We start from the raw sequence: 18,492 nt of genomic DNA on the forward strand, positions 1-18,492 counted from the left end.
GTTTGCAAACTGTCACTGGGGGGTGTGGGGGAGTGATAGGAAGGAAGGCAGATCTGTTCCTTTCTGAGAGACATCGTTCTTTTTTTAGGGAGCGAGCGTTACTAGGTTTATCTGCAAAGTAATCACTAGGATGATGATAGGGTAAGATTTGGATCAGATTCAAACTTAGACAATCCACCAATATAATTTAAATTTGCATGTGTGGACTAGGTTTAGCAGCACTTTATTAGGTCTATTGCCAGACCTAATGTCAATGACATTGTGCATTGTTAACATTATACAAGGTGACGTCAAAAAGCAATATGCCAGAAAGCAATATGGAAAATGACCAACTATTCCATTAAGAGACAAATAGTTTCCTTCTGTTCTTTACTTGTTTTCACTTGATGTAAAATCATGTTTTGACAAAACAGCAGGAAATGATTTTGATATTTAAGTAACAGTGTGATGAACACACTTGAATAATATTATGGTGGTTCTCACTAAAATGAATCACATTTCCAGGGAATGGAATTGCACAGTCACACTTGCAGGTGTTTTGTCGAAAAAATGGTGTGGTTCACATTGAGTGGGAGAGAATAATGTTAACTTGTACCAGCACCCATATAATTTGTGTTCTGTGCTGTATTTTCCCATTAACAGGACATATCTATATGCTGTATCAGAAATGATACACAAATTACACCATGTGCATCAGTTTGTATATTTTCCAGTCAACCTACCAGTCATCCACACCATACACAAACTATGTATTTCCACGGTGCAAATGAAATGTGTCCGTCATGGTGCTCTCTGTGTAGCTGGAGATGACACCGTTCAACAGAGATACTACGTGAACTGGACTGAATGGCGTTAGGGCTGACATGTGGTGAATGTGGCCCATTGTTGCTGATACCTCTGTATAGTTTCATAGTAGAAATAAGTTGTATGAAATACATTTTTTCTTCAGTTATATAAAATCTTAAAAGGAATAGGGAAATACGCTTATTCACCTTCTTGAGTCAGATGAGAAGATGAATGCCACTGTTATATCTGTTAAATATGAAGGCAGTGGTGGCCTAAAGGTTAAAGACCAGGAGGTTGCCGTTTCAATCCCCAGACCGACAGGATAAAATCTGGGTGGGGAAAGTGAAAGCGCAGCACATGTCCCCTCCCTCATCACCACCACTGAGGTGCCCTTGAGCAAGGTCCTTAACCTCCGACCGCTCCAGTGGAGCTGCTCAGTGGCAGCAGATCAGACTGGGGTTGTACTGGGCAGCTTCCAGGTATGAATGTAGAACTGTGTGAATGTAACAGGTCGTCGTTGCAAATGAGAATTTCTTCTCAATCGACTTACCTGGGTAAATAAAGGTTAAATAAAAAAATACCAGGTTAGACTGGAAAGAGCTAGCTAGGCTCTGTGCAAAGGTTGAGATAATAACATGTTATATCTCATTTGTTTAATCTGTACAAAAACTGAAGTTGTAGTTTCATGGGGGTTTTATGTGCCAAATTATTTCTTGGTCTCGGGCTATGATTTTGGCAGTCTTTGCTAGTTGCCTGGCAACCTCGTAATTGGCAGGTGACTGTTCTCGGTCAAGAAATAACTTAACCCCATGAAACCACAAAATAAACCAACAAGATCCAGAATGTGAACTTTAGAGGTACTGGTACATGGTTTTACGTTCATCTTTGGACAGAGCCGTTTCCAGTCTTTGTGCTAAGCTAAGCTAAGCTAAGACTGTTTCGAGCTTCTTATTGAACTTTCGGCAAGTAATTGAATGAGCAGATTTTCCAAAATATCAAACTACCCCTTAAGAGGTAGGCTCTTAAGGGGCTACTTCTGCAGTTGCCAGGGAATACATGGAAAGATTGGAGCGCAGCTCAACTAATTTGAAAAAATAGAAATTGTGATTTCATTAAAAGAATATATCCATATATTAACATAACCTGAACAGTACATGTTGCAGCTATGTAAGAATTTGTGAAAACTAGAAGTTTAAGTAGCGTTAATGGATAAATGGCTTAAACATTCAGCTTCACTCCAAGTAGTAGTAGCCTTAAACAGTGGTTCACAAAGTGGGGTCCAGGGACCCCCGAGGGGACCTTAAGGGAGTTCCAGGGGGTTTTGCTGGGTCCCCAGCAAAAAGGGTAATAATAAGTTTCACTATAATTCCATCCACAATGACCGAATGTATAACGATTGTGGTCATGGGTTTCATCCACTTTCTGTAATAAAACCTCTAAAAGGAAGAATCCTATCAGATATGATGCTGGGACAAAATGTTATGAAATGGAGCTCCGGGTCTAATTTGTGTCAGTTTAGGTGTCCTTGACCACTGGCCTAGAAGGCTAGTATTAGTATGATCACTGACCAAACCGACCTTAATTGACAATTCACTTTAAATTAACAATATCCACTTTTAGATAATATATAAAGTGTTATACATTTGCAACATATGGATGACGGGGTATGTAAGTTCATCTGACAGGGCTGTGGGGGGGGTACCTCAGACCAAAAAGGGGCTGGAAAACCACTGCAGAACATCATAAAATCCTGATAAAATGGTACATAGTGCAACAACACAATGTGGGGTGTTGTAAACCTCTTTCTTATCTTGTCGACCCAGATGAATCATGAAATGGCAAAACCAGTAGATTCTTATCCGTTGCTGACGTAATCAGCATTCTTTAGCAACTGTTGACTTTAACTGCCATGCAAATCACCAGGTGTACGTTTGCCTGTGAGTGTTTGAGATAAAGGAGCCTGCAGTTTTTCTGTTGACGGACTACAGCGCCTGAACAAGGGGAGACTTGTTTACACCCAACGACCTGCACCACCATTAGGATGATCCTTTTCAAAAGTGTGCAGTCAATGACATTACTATCCAATACTGGCACCCAACCCCCCACTGCCAGCTGATCCCATGGTCTCCATCTACATACGTGTGTGTGTGAGTGTGAATGAAGCGTATAGGTGGTGCTAGTGGTGGAGGGGAGACCAGCAGATGGCAGGGCTGCCCCCATCATGTCTGCTCTTTGGGGGAGAACAATGCATCTCTCAGAGCTCTTATTAAAGGAGGGGAAGGGGATTTCAGTCCACGGACAGCTGGCAGGCACCCGCCCCTCTCCCTCCGTGTCCACACACAGACACACACTCTGCAATTAACTGGCACGGGCCATGGCTTAAATATTTACCAGGCACATGCAAACAAAGGGCTGTTCAAGAAATAATGATTAATCTGTGTTTCAATTATAAGAAAGCACTTTTTTCATCACTGCCTAACTGTAGTAGTTCTAATACGTCTATGTAGTCTAAATCATGTAAAGCAGGTAACATCCGCCATGCAGTACAATTCAGCTTTAATTAACACAAATTATAATGAGGTCTCGGTTCAATATCCCATCTTTTTTTTAATCATTGTTAGTGCTGATTATTAGTCAATTATGGGATTAGTCACTCTACAGAACATTGATCACCAGCAATTCTGAAAATCATTTTTTTCATCAAGTGATCATTTAGGACATCTGTAAAGCAGAAATGTCAAGCAAGATTTTTTCAGTTTCTCAAATGTGACAATTTGCTGTTTTTCTCAATTAAAACCCAAATGCCTTTGGGTTTTGGACTGTTGTTTTGACAAAACAAGGAGTTTTAATACATCACCGAGGGCTTCTGGAAATTTGAGGTGAGCATTTCCTGACATTTTATAGACTAAAAGATATATTAATACATGAATTGATAACAAGCAAGAAAGAACTAGTGGCAACCGTTATCATTTTACTACATTTTGCAATGAGAGATTGACACTGTGTAAACAACATTTCCCCTTTATTTATTTTTAAACACATAAATCCTTCATCATTATCATACCTCTTCGATTTGTATTTCAATAAAACTTTATGACAGTGCAGTTAGTAACGTTTTACTGCATTCCATGATCTTTTCTTTTTCTTTCTTTTTTAATCTCCTGCAGCCTCACAATAACATTCCTATGTTGCTCCTAAAAGTGGAAGGACACTTGAGTCTTCTTTCACTGAGCAGCAGAATAACAAACACATCAACACAGCTCTTTTACATGATACAAGCAGCCAGCTGAGACACTGTGCTGCTGCTCTGAATCCAATTTTTGCTCCCCCTCCTCCTCCCCCTCTCCTCCTCCCCCCTTTCTCCTCCCACTGCCCCCCCCTGCTTTTGATCCCACAGGGACTTGGAGCCTTTACATTCCAGTCATTCCAGCCGCAGCGAACAATCGGCCCTCAGTATTTATCGGTGCGGCTCTCGGCTGCGCTCGGCTCAGTCTGCTGTTGCCCGTCGGATGGAGTGGAAGGAGCTCGCGGAAAATTGTGGACCTTGTTGAATTTAGCGCAGAATTCTGTGAGATTACGCCACCGTTAACTCTTTCCTTTGTGATGAGACTATAATTTGGTAAGTTTTTACATTTTGTTTTCCGTGGGTTTATCTCTCGTTTATCTCCGGCCTGATAACTACAAGTCCCATTGGCACGGGTTTGGTGCATGGCGCTGTATTGACTGGTAGGATTCATTGTGGGAGTTCAAACGTTTTGTTTCAAGCGGAGTCCTGGTGGAAAAGTCCCCTATATGTATTTATTCTATAGTGAAGAGGACCACCTTTTCTGAACTAGATCCTCATTTCTAAAGATATACAAACATTCAAAATGTAATAAATCTCACAAAGTTGAGTTTGTGTTCGATTTAAAGCCTCTCAGTAGGATTTTATTACATCAATTCCCACAATGCATTTTTTTTAGATTAGACATGTTACATGTTACAGCAGGTTTCCTGTATACTCATAGTTTTGTGCCTACCTCATTGTATTTTATGTCAAATTTGGGAAATCAGTCTATTTGTTGTTTGTGTAAGTCTGTGGGATGTCTGGGATGTTTATAGTAACTGTATTAGTATTACACTTCTGTCTGGCTGGGGAAAGTTATGCTTTTATGTGTGTGGGCAATAAAACTGGATCTGCACTGACATCATTGGCAGGGGTATTTCCAGCTCATGCACTTGAATGTTGGCTTCTTCTTGTGGCTCCCAGCTGAAATACTACCATTAAAAATGATTGTGATGGACAATGGAGTTGGAGGAACGCTAAAAACATACTTAGCTGATGAGATACAAATGCTAAATCTGATCAATATTATTATTATTATTTTTTTTTTTCCTTCAGATTTGTGATTTGTGAAGTGCCCAAAACTGCCACCTCAAGGCTGGTTTTCCCCACTCATTCCCTACGGACTGAAATGAGAACCGCCGAAGGCTCATCTGGAACGGTCCTGCACCGGCTCATCCAAGAACAGCTTCGCTACGGGAACCTGACGGACACTCGCACCCTTCTGGCTATCCAGCAGCAGGCCCTGCGTGGAGGCAGCAGCAGCGGCGGGGGGGGCACAGGCAGTCCTCGCTCCTCTGTGGAGAGCCTGACTCAGGAAGAGTCCCAGTTCATTCAGATGTCAACACGACAGGAGCCTCAAGGCCAGGAGCACCAGGGGGACTTCCTGCACTCTGAGAGCCAGGTGTGCCATCTGTACCAGCTTCATGGAGAAGAGCTGCCCACCTATGAGGAGGCAAAGGCCCACTCCCAGTACCGGATCTCCCAGAAGGAGCAGGAAGGGCCCAACATGGACATAATTGAGAGTCACAGCGAGGGACAGTGGGATCTGAAAAGGGAGCATACTCGCTCCCTCAGTGACCGGCTCATGCAGCTTTCTCTGGAGAGGAACGGACCTAGAGACAGTCTGGCTATGAGCTCCTCGCACAGCTACCCACAGCTCTATAATAATATTACAAATGCTGTGGCACCTAACGGGCAAGTGGCCCAACAGTATGTTGAGCAGCGGGGGCCGCCCCCGGACTATCCTCTGTTTGCCAGACTTCCTGGGTACATGCTGAGCCACTCCCAGGATCACGGACAGTTCTTCAGAGACCCTCCTCCCCCCCTCTACTCACAGCATCACAGGTAATCACAACAGACAGAGGACACTATTTTCATTGTCCAGTAATCTGTCAATTAGTTTCTCGATTAATTCGATTGGTTGTTTGATCTATAAAATGTCAGTGTATGGTAAAATAATGTAGATCAGTGTTTCCCAAAGCCCAAGATGGCGTCCTCAAATGTCTTGTTGTGTCCACAACTCAAAGATATTCAGTTTACTATCATAGAGGAGAGAAGAAACTAGAAAATATTCACATTTAACAAGCTGGAATCAAAGAAAAATTACTTTTTTTTTTTTTTTAAAAAAATGACTTGATTATCAAAATAGTTGGTAATTAATTTAATAGTCAACTAACCGATGAATCTATTAATCTTTGCAGCTCTAGAGAACACTATGGATTTATGATTTAAATATCAGATGAAATGTAAAATGCAAACACTGCTTTCATTCACTATTTCCAAGGCCTTGTGGTTTTCACCAGTGTTGTAAAGGATTACTCATGTCTCTCCTTGGCAGGTATGTGTCTGCTCAGTCCCAGGTGGCTCACAACAGCATCCCCTCAGCCTCCAGCGATAACTCTGCTCAGACGGACGTGTTGATGCGGGAGAATGAGCGGCTCAGGAAGGAGCTGGAGGTCTACGTCGAGAAGGCCGCCAGGCTTCAGAAGGTGAGAGGAGAAGGCGGTGCGATGAACGCAGCCGTTGGCTCATAGAGGGTGTGGAAATCGTAAAACAATATTTCTCCTGTCAGTACATGTCAAGGTGATAAGTTTTCTGGCAGTTAAGGAAGAGGCACATGAGAGAGGTCCCAGTGGTTGGTTCACTTCATGGAGCAGCGACACCGACTTTTCAACAATGTGCTCTACCAGTTAGATGCTGGTAGTCTTCTCCTCCTTCCAGCCTCTGGAATGCTTACAACACATCCCACCCCCTTTGTCTTTCAAACATGCTGGCATATTGCCATGAAAGGAAATAAATGCCTTGACACCTGGGACCCACAAGTGCTCACTCAGGAATGTTAATTCCCACTTTTCCATTGCACAAAGTGTTAAAAAGCCATTTGCCTGTTAGCAGTAAAAAAAGGGCAGCATTTGTTAAAGATGACTAATTGGTATATATATATATATATATATGTATGTATATATATATATATATATATATATATATATATATATATCTCTATCTCATTGAAAACATAAGTGCACAGTACAGACTATAAAGAGACTGATCAGCTTCTGACATTTTCTTCCCAGTTGGAGTTGGAGATCCAGAGGATATCTGAAGCTTATGAGACTCTGATGAAAGGCTCTGCCAAGAGGGAAACCCTGGAGAAAACCATGAGGAATAAACTAGAGGCTGAGATTAAGAGGATGCATGACTTTAACAGAGACCTGAGAGGTATGTGCTTCTCATTCATCTGTTTGTAATACACCGCCTGCTTTTAAATGTCACCCAATGTGTGTAACTGTCATGTTTTGTGTGTTAATCTCTACAGATCAGCTTGACTCAGCAACCAAACAGCGAGTGGCCAAGGAGGCCGAGTGCTCAGACCAGAGGCAGCATGTCTTCGTTAAACTGCTGGAGCAAAGTACGTTTTTATCTGTGTCGGTCTTTTATTCTCAATGTCTTCTCATAGCACGGCTCATAACCAAAATGATTAGGAAGACTTGAGGATGTAGCTGACTTGACAAATCCCACTGCCCTGTGAAGCCCTTACCCATGAAAGGAACTCCGTTTGGCAGGGATTGGTTTCCTCCTTCACCGAGGTGGGGAGTTCTAAAAGCTCTGGCCCGGCATGTCGGGACACAATCGGCTCCATCTCTAATGTTAAGAGTTGACACTTAGACGGAAGCCGTTTTTCATAGCTGTAGTGAATGTGGCCTGGATTACTGGATTTTTTAGGCCTGACCCCTGGCCAGCTCGCTCTACTTGTTAGTGCATACCAGTTGTGAATATTTCTTTACTCCTTTTCTGTCTGCTGATGTGCTGTACTAACCCCAGCATACTCACTTTTTATTTGCCAAATACCATTTACAATTCAATACATTTGTGAAGGTTTTTCTGACAAATAGCTTGCTTTTTTTACTTTGCTGTAGCTACATAATCAGCCATGCTGTTCTGGGATGACAATCCTACTTTTCTCTGTATTTTACACAGCCATGTGTGAGCCATAAGACCAAGAACTATAACGTCCGTCTGCTTTTCCTGGACATAGTTATCTTAGAACAACAGGAGCAAAGCCACGTTACGTACATTATAAATACAATTACAATAGTGGGATGTGTCATGTTTATTTTTTGGGTTACAGGGACCACTTGAATTATGTTTTGAGCTGCTTGTTTACTTCACTTCCCTAGAAGCATTCCAAAGCTTTTCCCAGTACAAAGCTATGCCTGTGTGCGTAAGTGGATAAGAGAAAGTCTGCATTCCCTCAACATGCATGCACTCGTGTTGTGTAATCAACCCTCTTTAAAAGTGACACAACAGATAAACTGGTTTTTCTTTCTAAAAATGTTTTAGTAAAACATGGATGAGCTTTTAATTAGTAATTGAGATTATTTTATTGTTGATTGTAAGTTGACTGTACAGCAAACTGGTTGCAGCTCTGTGATTCATGTTCATTTAAGAAGACCTGGTGACAGATGGTCTGTCGTTGAATCCCATGCCTTGATGGCTGTGTGTCTCTTGTTGGCTCACGTTCCATTCATCCTTAAGCAGCCGTTTGATATACAGTATACCCTTCTTTAGCATTCATTTGACCTCTTCCACAAGGCTGCTACTGTCCCAGGACAATCGGATAATAAGTCCCCAACCTCATACATTTCAGGATCATGTCACTGTTACTCTTTACGAGGGTTTGGCATCGTTTTGATTTTGACAGTTCTGATTCCAATTCAGATTTTTCCTTTCGATTCCGGTTCTTCTTGATTCCATTTCTTTGAGAGGTGGAGTTGAAACGGGTCACATGCTTACTTTACAGAAGATTATTATAATTTTTTTTATTTACATTTATTTGATAGTGACAGTAGATAGACAGGAAAGTTTGGAGAGAGATGGGGGATGACCCGCAGCAAGGGGCCACAGGTCGGACTCGAATCCGGGCCGCTGCAAAGGACTCAGCCTACATGGGGCGCACGCCCTTACTGGGTGAGCTAGAGGCCGCCCCGGAAAGTTTCATTTTGATTCAGTGGTGATTTCCAGCTTTACGAGCGCCTGGAAGGACGGTGGCTGCTACGGAAACCAAAACTTGTGCGATGATCGGAACTGATGATCGGATTCGTAACAAAAACGATTCCAATAAAACAACTTTTGAAACAATTTCAAGTTGGAACCGGTTCTCTGTGCTCAATCACACTCTTTACCATCTTTTATTAACCATCTTTAATTTTTCCCCCCTTTCTGTGTCTTAGATGAGGAGCAGCAGCGGGAGCGTGAACACCTGGAGAGGCAGATAGAGCACCTGCGGGTCTCCGGGGAGGAGTGCCAACGGAGACGGGAACTGCTTGAGCAGGCCCTGGCCTCGACGCAGGCCCGCAACCGGCAGCTGGAGGAAGAACTGCAGAGGAAGAGAGCGTACGTAGAGAAGGTCGAGCGGCTGCAGAGCGCGCTTGCTCAGCTGCAGGCGGCGTGCGAGAAGAGGGAGACGCTGGAGCTACGGCTGCGCACGCGACTGGAGCAGGAACTGAAAAGCCTCCGGGCGCAACAGGTGAGGCAAACAAGTACACACATCAACTGGTTTCTTTTGTCTGGAACTTAAAGGAATAGTTTAGCATTTTGGAACCTATGCTTATCTGCTTTGTTGTCGAGATTTAAATTGGAATATTGATACCACTCTCAGGTTTTTATGCTAAATATGAAACTAGAGCTGGGTGTTGATTAGCTTAGCTTAGTTTAAATGCTGAAAGCTTGGGGAAACAGCCAGCATGGTTTTGTTCAAAAGTGGGAAAAAATGATCCTGCCAGTACCTCTAAATGGTCACAAATGTACACATCATATCTTCTTTGTTTTATTCCATAAAAAACACTTTGAGATGCTAGTTTTTTGCCTGTGGACAGAGCCAGGTTAGCTTTACACTAAGCTTAGCTAACCAGCTGTTGCTATGTAGCCTCATGTTTAGTGTACAGATAGTTCTCACCTGACTCTCGCCAAGAAAACCACTAAGCTTATTTTCCAAAATGTCAAACTGTTCATTTAAAAACAAAAATGTTTGTTTCCTAATTTCAACAACGGTTGTCTATTATCTCAGGCTCAGAGACAGGCAGCTGATCCCATGGCTGCAGGACTGAGCTCCACGCTGCAGCAGCAGCTGCTCAGGGAGAAGGAGGAGCGTATTCTGGCCCTGGAGGCAGACATCACCAAGTGGGAGCAAAAGTACCTGGAGGAGAGCACCATGAGGCAGTTTGCAATGGATGCAGCTGCCACTGCTGCCACACAGAGGTACGACACAACATGGAGAAATACAGCAAGGAGGAAAACGTCTTTTAATTAGAAATGCATTGAAGTTGATGGATGTTTTTTTTAACAGTCCTCTATTTACTTTGCAGGGATACAACCATTATCAATCATTCACCTCGACATTCACCAAACAACAGTTTTAATGAAGACCTGCCTTTGGCGAGTCATAGACATCAGGAGATGGAGAACAGGTATACAACTTTCCACATCGTTGTTACATACTAGCCTATGCCTGCTTCTTTTGTTTGGATTTGTGATGTAATGGTGTCTTCCACGGTTTTTAGGATCCGTGCACTTCATGCTCAGCTCCTGGAGAAGGATGCTGTGATCAAAGTCATCCAGCAGCGCTCCAGATGGGAGCAGGGCAGGCTGGAGAGACAGGGGCTTCGTCTCGCCAGGTCCGTCCCCTCTATCAACACTGTGGCCAGCAGCACAGAGTCTAAAGGTGAGTACAAGATGGTTGCCCCCATGCTTCATGCAACACGGAGGAATTTTGAATCTGTAATGACACATGTTATTAAGCGACAACTGGCAGACTGGTCAGTGTCGCCAGACAGAATGTGCACTTCCTAAAAAAAAAAAGCATGAAGTAGGAGACGACCCTTCCGTGTCCCTAAAATGGACAACATTGTTTTAAAACTGGAATGCATATCATCTCTCCCTCCAGAATAGCCCGATCCAGAATAGTCCTGGGAAGAACTCTGCAGGGTAGCTGTTCAGTAGTGTGTGAATGTGGATGCAAGCGGGTAATTAAGAAGCCTCCTCTCTTTGTCTGCATTTGTAGGAAAGAGCCTCTCAGATGACCAGACAGGTGCTGCTGCGCTGCAACCCCGAACCCGCGTGGGGCCCAGGGCCCCGAGCCGAGACTCCAGCACCCAAAGTGACGAGGTCCCGCAGGAGCAAGAGCTCACAGCAGAGCCTGGAATGCTGAAGACGTCTGAGATGATGTCAAGAGCTACCACTGGTGGGTTTATTCTTTTGTTAAGCATTTGACACCCAATCACCACCACACAAACTACTGCTCCGTTCTGTTTGACCACTATTTAAAGTGTAACCAGACCCTGGATTAGTACAGACTAGCGATGTACTATTGATACTAATACTATACTATATATAATTCAATTTAAACAAGGCCTTGTGCTACTTAGGCAGCATTGCAGTTGTATTTGCTTTAGCATACCAAGGTGGTTTTTCTAATCTGCTAATTTTATTTTCACTTGTAGACACCTCGGCGGAGCCAAAGGCGCCACTCAAGACATTCAAGAGCATCAACAGCTCAGCTGGAGAGGTGGTTGAAATCCTCATTTAAGGGCTCACTACAGCTGATATGACTGTACAGTGACAGCCAGCGATGTCTTTTGGCCGAGGTGTTCACCTACACCAACATGCAGAGTCCACGATGTGGCACAGTTTGGAGAGGAGAGCTGAGCTTTCCTTCTAATGGACAGTTCACAAACGTTGACATTTTCCTCCAAGGTACCTGGACAGTATTCTGCATTGTGATAGGAACAGGGCTGCTGGTTGTGCATATACATTGGTTAGGTTTGTTACTTTTTTACTTATGTATTGTATTTATATTTATAAATGCTGCTCATTTTGTGATGTTACTTTTATGTTTGGGGGGTGAGTAGAACAATGATTACTCGCCTTGCTCTTCTCCACTTAAATTATATACAGTTATACTCACTTGTCTGGATTAAGCATGTCCTCCTTTGTTTTGTTTGGTTTATTTAAAATTTCCTTTATGAATCCTATTATCATGCCCTTTGAATGTAATGGGGATATTTATAATCTGAGCATTCTCTTTGTTTTAATGCCATGTTTGGGGATTATTCTGTTTAACAGAACGACTCAAATATAAATCGACAGTTGCTCCTCTCTTTAAAATACATTTGGGCCCCTGCTCACAGCTCAGAAGAAGATTTAGAAACTTTGAATGCAGAGCCTGCAGAACGTCTGCTCATTTCCCTCTTTAAAAAGCCTGCGAGGATTGACAGTGTTTCACGGGGGGTCTAATTTTCCAGATCCCGGGTTAATGTTCGGGGCCTCAGATGGCGACGGTCCAGAATTTCGCTCCCCTCCGCTGACACGCTGGAGCTAATCTTCTCACATTCCCTCGCTGAGGGAATGCTCCCGTTAAAGAAAAAGGCTATCTAAAGTCTGACCCCTCGCCCTTGTTAAAACGGCACACATTCTCCACATGATTCTCTTTCTGGAGCAGGTTATTTCTTCTTAGTCGTGGTAGCTGGTTCTACCACGGGCATAGAAATGGTCAACTATAATTGGCCTGCATTTGCTACTCTATTTGTTGTCCCCATCACTGTGTTATATTCAGCTGTGTTTTCTCCACTGCTATCTCACATTTCTGAGTGGACTATGTCCTTAACATGGAATCTTCTATTTATTTCTCCCTGCATAGTGTAGGATTACTGAACACTGCTGAATGTAGACTCCTGTTTTCCAGGACTGTGTGTTGTATTTAACTGGAATGTGCACAACTCTGATTTGTTCTACTCCTTTAGAGGGGAATACCCCTAAGCTAATATATTATCCTTCAGTTTTGAATTCCTGCATTGTCAGGTTCCACCTTGACAACATCATCAACAGCAGTAGTGTTTGAAATCCCACAAATTGCATGTGAATTCTCACATTTGATAAGTATTCCCCTTCAAGCTTTTTCATCATATTTCCTCTCACAATGCGTTTGCTGGTCAATGCAGTGTCAGTTTGAGTTAATGCCTACTTCACTTTTTTTGGAATGCGTTTACATGAATGGCTATTTGAAGTGACATATGTTAATATATATTGTATTTTTTTTTCATTTATGTAATTTTTTTCTTCTGGTGCCAAAGATGTACTCTACGTTTAAGTTATAACCGATGACAAATACAAAAGGTCCTCTTTTAAGGTGCCTTGCTTCAGCTGGTTGATCTGTTTTGATGTTGCTGTGAACATTTGTAAAGGAAACATTTGTATGTATGCCTTAACATTTCACTATAATAGATTAAAACTCCTAATATATGTCTGATAAAAGGTGTTCTGTTTTGATGTGTTGCACTGGTTTAATACAGTATGCACTGGATTGATTACACAAACCTTACTGAAACACTGATGTATCCGATACATGTAATATTTAAAGGCCCCTATTAAGACAATCACTGTTTGTTTTTTTCACTACCAACCTTCAGCTATGGTCCATCTTGATCAATAAGATAAATGAAGTGACGTGCTAAAACACAACAAAAATAACATGCAGTTGCATATTGTTTCATTTCTTAAATTTCAGAATATTTTGGCCTTACAGCAAGATAATAAAAGGTTTGTTGCTTTACTGTTGACATTTTAGGGATCTATTGGAACATATGCCACAGTATTCAGAATTTAAGGCATAGTGGATTTTTATAACTTCAGAATTCAGTTAATCTAAAACTAGTCTCACTTTGCCAGACCTTCTTCCACATCGCTACAGAGGAGGGTCTGGCTAGTCCAACCAGCATTCTGGAATGGGAAACAAACATGCTCTGATTTATTGGCTGACTCTAGTCATACCATTGCAGAGTAAAGAGAAAAGTTGGAAAAAGTCCTGAAAATCCAAATAAAATGTTTTAACTGTTAAATTATGTAATGCACCTTAAATTTACGTAACTGTGGGATATCACACGGGAAAGCAGGAGCTAAAACATTGTGTAATGTACAAAATGAGTGAACTGTAATGTTAGCTTCACTGTTTTCTAAAGTTAGCTAATGTTAGCTAACATTAGCCACTATAAGCTACTGGTCATACCCATAGACATTATATAAACTGGACCAGCAGACACCGTGTCTCTGGTCTGAGACCAGTGGAGGATATCAGAAGTCTCTTTCCCGGTGCTGGTTGAGTGTTACAGAGCAGCCTCCAACTGAGCTTGAAGACGTAGATGTGACGAGAGCAACCTGTCTGAAAGTGTGAAGTCTTCTGGTAGCTGTGAGAGAGAAATCTCAATCATTCCCAATCTTACAGAGACGGAGAGCGTAGGTATATGTAAGGAGATAACATAGACACAGGCTAATTATTGATCACTAACATGCTAGTTAACATTAGTAACTAAACTTAAACAGCTAATGTAAATCCAAACTGCCTGTGAGCTTCTCCTGTACTATACGGTAATTCCTCTACTGTGTGACAGTAAGTCTCGTGGTTATGACCCAATCGTTAGCCTATTGTTATAAAAGCGTCTGCTACGGAGCCATAATGTGAGCTACAAGGTAATGGAGCCTTTTATACATTGTCGTGTTTCTTTAGAAATAAACAACGGACAAATAGAGTCTTTAAACGCTTCAGATGTAAAGTTATTCGCTGTCAAAGTGATGTCACAATGAATGGCAGTCAATGGGATGCTAACGGGAGGTGATGGCTTGGTAGCATCAAAATGGCGCCATAGGAGCTACGTGGAGAGCCTTGGTCATACCAGACCAAGGCGGTGCCACCAAAAACCCAGAGGGTATTGAATTAAGTCAGGGTGTGTTTTATAGCTTATAATTTCAATTTTTTTTATTTTTAATAGAGGTGTGTGGTCATTTTTCTTGTGAGTATCCAAATTTCAAAAGTTTACCAAAATATGGCTAAATATACTGCTTCTGGAGAGTGCTCTTGACCTTATAGTTCGCTCTTACCACTTTCATCCACCTTGTTTCTGTTTCAACAGGCAGCTGTTAAGAAGAAAGCTAAATAACCCACCTGCCCAGCACCTAAATGGTTACCATCTAGACACAACATTTTCTCTCTGGAATTGGTGGAGACTAAAAACCTAGCTTAAAGTATAGTGAATATATTTTCCAGGTGGCCAGAAAAAATGACTTCAAATAAATGCTAACACCTTTAAGGTTCCTAAGGATGATATGTGTGTTTACAGTTGGTTACGCTATCCCTGCTTGGCTGAAAAAAAAGTTGAACTGGAGTTTGGCAGTTTTATTGTTTTATTTTGGTGACATTCAAAAGCAGTTCTAGTGAAAATGAATGAGTAACTCTAGAACACTTGACTGCAGCATTACTTGGAATAATAAAAAAATCCTGACTGAAAACTGAAAGTAGTAATTCAGGTTTGTGAGGAACCCATTCTCGTTATCTTTTGGTGAGACATAACCTTGGCACCATTTGTGACAACACTTTCACATTTCTTTAGAGCGATGGATTCCGCAAATCAAGAGCTCCAATCTTTTTGACTTTTTAACTAAATACTCCAGATCGATCCTGCATCTTTTTTTTTTTTTAACCATGAACACAATACCTTCACGACATTTACCCCTCATCTGACTCACACAACGTTGTCCTCATAGTTTGTTTTCCATTATTCCTCAAGCAAACAAGTCTCTCATGACAGACAAACATCAGTAGTGTTGTGCTGTGAACTGTACTTTACAGTCTTTACACCAGATCCTGAGCAAATGTATAAATACTTGGAATTTCAGCAAGTCTCATCATAAACAGAAGATCTCATTTCACATAATGTGGAATTTCAAACCTACTCAGATTCACAATATGAACTGTTCTGCTGACTGCGACAAAGCATACATTTTGAGAATATATTTATCTGAGCATGTCACATTTTATGTTGCTAATTGTAATGTTTTGCTCCTTGGGACGTTCATTTTTAATGTGTATGATCTGTCTAGTAGATTTCCAAGGAGCTAATGCAGCCGTTAAATACAAAGATTCCCCTGTAAACTTAACCTTTTAATGTAAATATTTTTGCCTTCCTTGTTCCCCCTGGTGAGTTTGGGATGGCATTCCATAGATGCCACACATTTTCCTCCTGCTGCCTTTACTTGTTGTAGCTGAGTGCTACTTTTCTCAGCTCAGAAGGGCTGCAATAATAAATCTCCATCTGCTAAATGCCTTTTTTTCAGCTGGGACACATGTAGCACCTTGGGGTCTGTGATATACCATTATTTTGGTCCCGTTTGTGTTCAGACAGATCACATTTCAGATTTCATCCTGTCACTGATGTCCGTACATGTAAGACAAGAGCCCCCCACCAAACTTTGAGAGATTTAAGGGGGTTCTTTAGGTGAAAGGTTATGATGACGTGACTCCAGGCAGGGCCAAGTTTGAACAGCTTCTCAATGGGAGAATCATTCCTGAGGATGCTCAAGTGTCCTAAAAGAAGAAAAAAAAAGAATCAATCCTACGTATGTGTGCATTCCAAACACATCTGGAGTCCTGCAGGAATGACTGCAGATGTTGCATCTATCATGATGATTTCACCACTTTGACTCCTAGTAACTGTGAATGGTTTTCACTTGACCACAGCATCAGTCATAGGGGATCAAGAACAGATGAAGTTGTTCTGAGATAATGAAGACCTACTCTATCTGTAGTTTCTTTAGATAACTCTTGTTATGATTTAATCCTATAAATAAAATTAATTGAATTGAATTGAATTTACTTAGTTTGCTTTGCTTATATTTGTCTTGCCTCTACAGTTATTGCACTTTCAAAGCCATGCACCATTTGTATCATAATGTGAGTAAATCAATTTGTCTGGCAGCAATAGAGGGGACAATTGGTAACAAATCATCTGTCTCCTTTCAGAGGCTTTGGAGCACATTTTGCATTAAAAGGCTGTGCAAAATACTTGGAAAAATAACTGTGGAGCTCTGTGTTTTGCATTAATTTCCATGGAGATTCCAAAACTTCTTGCCTACAGCAGTCATGGAATGTGCCCCCACCCCCTTAACTTTTCCACATAAATCAGGGCATCGTCTTCTAATTTTAGGACTGTTGAAAAATGACTGAGAAATGATGAAGCAAAACCTCTTAGTTAGTAGACTACTTGCAACATTTTTTAGGGCCATGTCAAATTCAACATTATGTGGCTGGTTGGCCAAAGGTATGAAGGTGTTTTGCTTTGGGTGTTGACTTTAGCTGAGCAGCAGCAAGAGCACCACACCTGTTCTGCTCCTCTGCTACCCCCTTCAACCACTTCACTCTTATACCTCTTTCACACCACCTACCAGGGTTGGGCTAGGGTTGTCTGATCAGGGTTCAACCCACCTTTTGGAAATTCAAACCAAGCCAGTTTACATGGGTCATGATAATTCAGAGATCACCTGGGTCAACCCGGGAGCAATGCATAACAATTACCTTAAATGCTAAAAAATGGGCATGTCATATTCAGTGAACAGCTAACATCACATACTCCCATCCAGCTTTACACCAGCAGAACTAATGTTTTGTAGCTACTGTCATTGTACAGAAGGGAGAGCTAAAGAAATCTTGTGTTACGATTGTTTCGCAGTGATTATGTTCTAAAGCGCAAATAAATAACTATTAAACACTTATTAAATGATTTTGTGCAGAGTGATATCTCCTCCTCTGCATATTTATTGCAGCTGCTGGAAAAGGAGGCAGACTAGGGTTAAAAAATAATGTATGTAAAAACAATTACCCCTTTTGAAAAGAAAATGTCATCGTCAAAAGCCATGTCATTTTGATGAACAAAATTCTTCACTTACAATTTGTTAAAGGGGCTGTACTCGATAGTCAGAAAAAACATGGTCTGGGATTGCCTCCACACAGCTCTCGCGAACTGTTCCCCAACTCGTCAAATACCCACACAAAGAACAGACAACCTCAGATTACAACACACACACAGAGGGAGTGGGACTTCATTCAATTCTCAGGACGCCATTACTCCAATATACATAGCAAATATTTGTTTACTGGCATATTAGTGTTCTGAATATCAAGTACAGCCCCTTTAAAAATGACTTGGACTTGCCTTCAGGGACTTGAAACTTGATTTGGACTTGTTGATAGGTTCCAAGCACTATACGATAAGATAAGATAGATTTGACTGATCCCACTCTGGGGAAATTCCCTCATTAGAGCAGTTCAAATGCAACCCAGCAGATAAGAATATACACATTAAATAGAAATATAAGTTAGAAATAGAATTTGATTCACTGGTACACTGTGTAACCTCTAACCCTGTCCTTAGAATCTAATCTCAACCTACTGTAGCCCTCACTGTTTTTACATTTAGGCCAACAAAACATTTAGGACAGTGTTCTTCATGGAACATGCATAAGGCGCCATGTTCACCACGGCTGTGTGGCTGTTAACA

General features: G+C 41.6%; 1 protein-coding gene across 1 annotated transcript; it reads left to right on the forward strand.

Annotated features, from left to right (window-relative positions):
- The first annotated feature begins 4,183 nt into the window (after positions 1-4,183).
- On the forward strand, positions 4,184-13,445 carry amotl2a (angiomotin like 2a). Its single transcript, XM_028587739.1, has 11 exons — positions 4,184-4,405; positions 5,168-5,956; positions 6,450-6,600; positions 7,186-7,330; positions 7,428-7,520; positions 9,343-9,638; positions 10,179-10,369; positions 10,477-10,578; positions 10,672-10,832; positions 11,172-11,351; positions 11,611-13,445. Exons 2-11 carry the CDS (start codon positions 5,241-5,243, stop codon positions 11,694-11,696), a joined length of 2,121 nt encoding a protein of 706 aa, XP_028443540.1. The 5' UTR covers positions 4,184-4,405; positions 5,168-5,240; the 3' UTR covers positions 11,697-13,445.
- Positions 13,446-18,492: the final 5,047 nt, after the last annotated feature.

This window comes from Perca flavescens, chromosome 9 (genome assembly GCF_004354835.1).
Source record: "Perca flavescens isolate YP-PL-M2 chromosome 9, PFLA_1.0, whole genome shotgun sequence".
Lineage (NCBI taxonomy): Eukaryota > Metazoa > Chordata > Actinopteri > Perciformes > Percidae > Perca > Perca flavescens.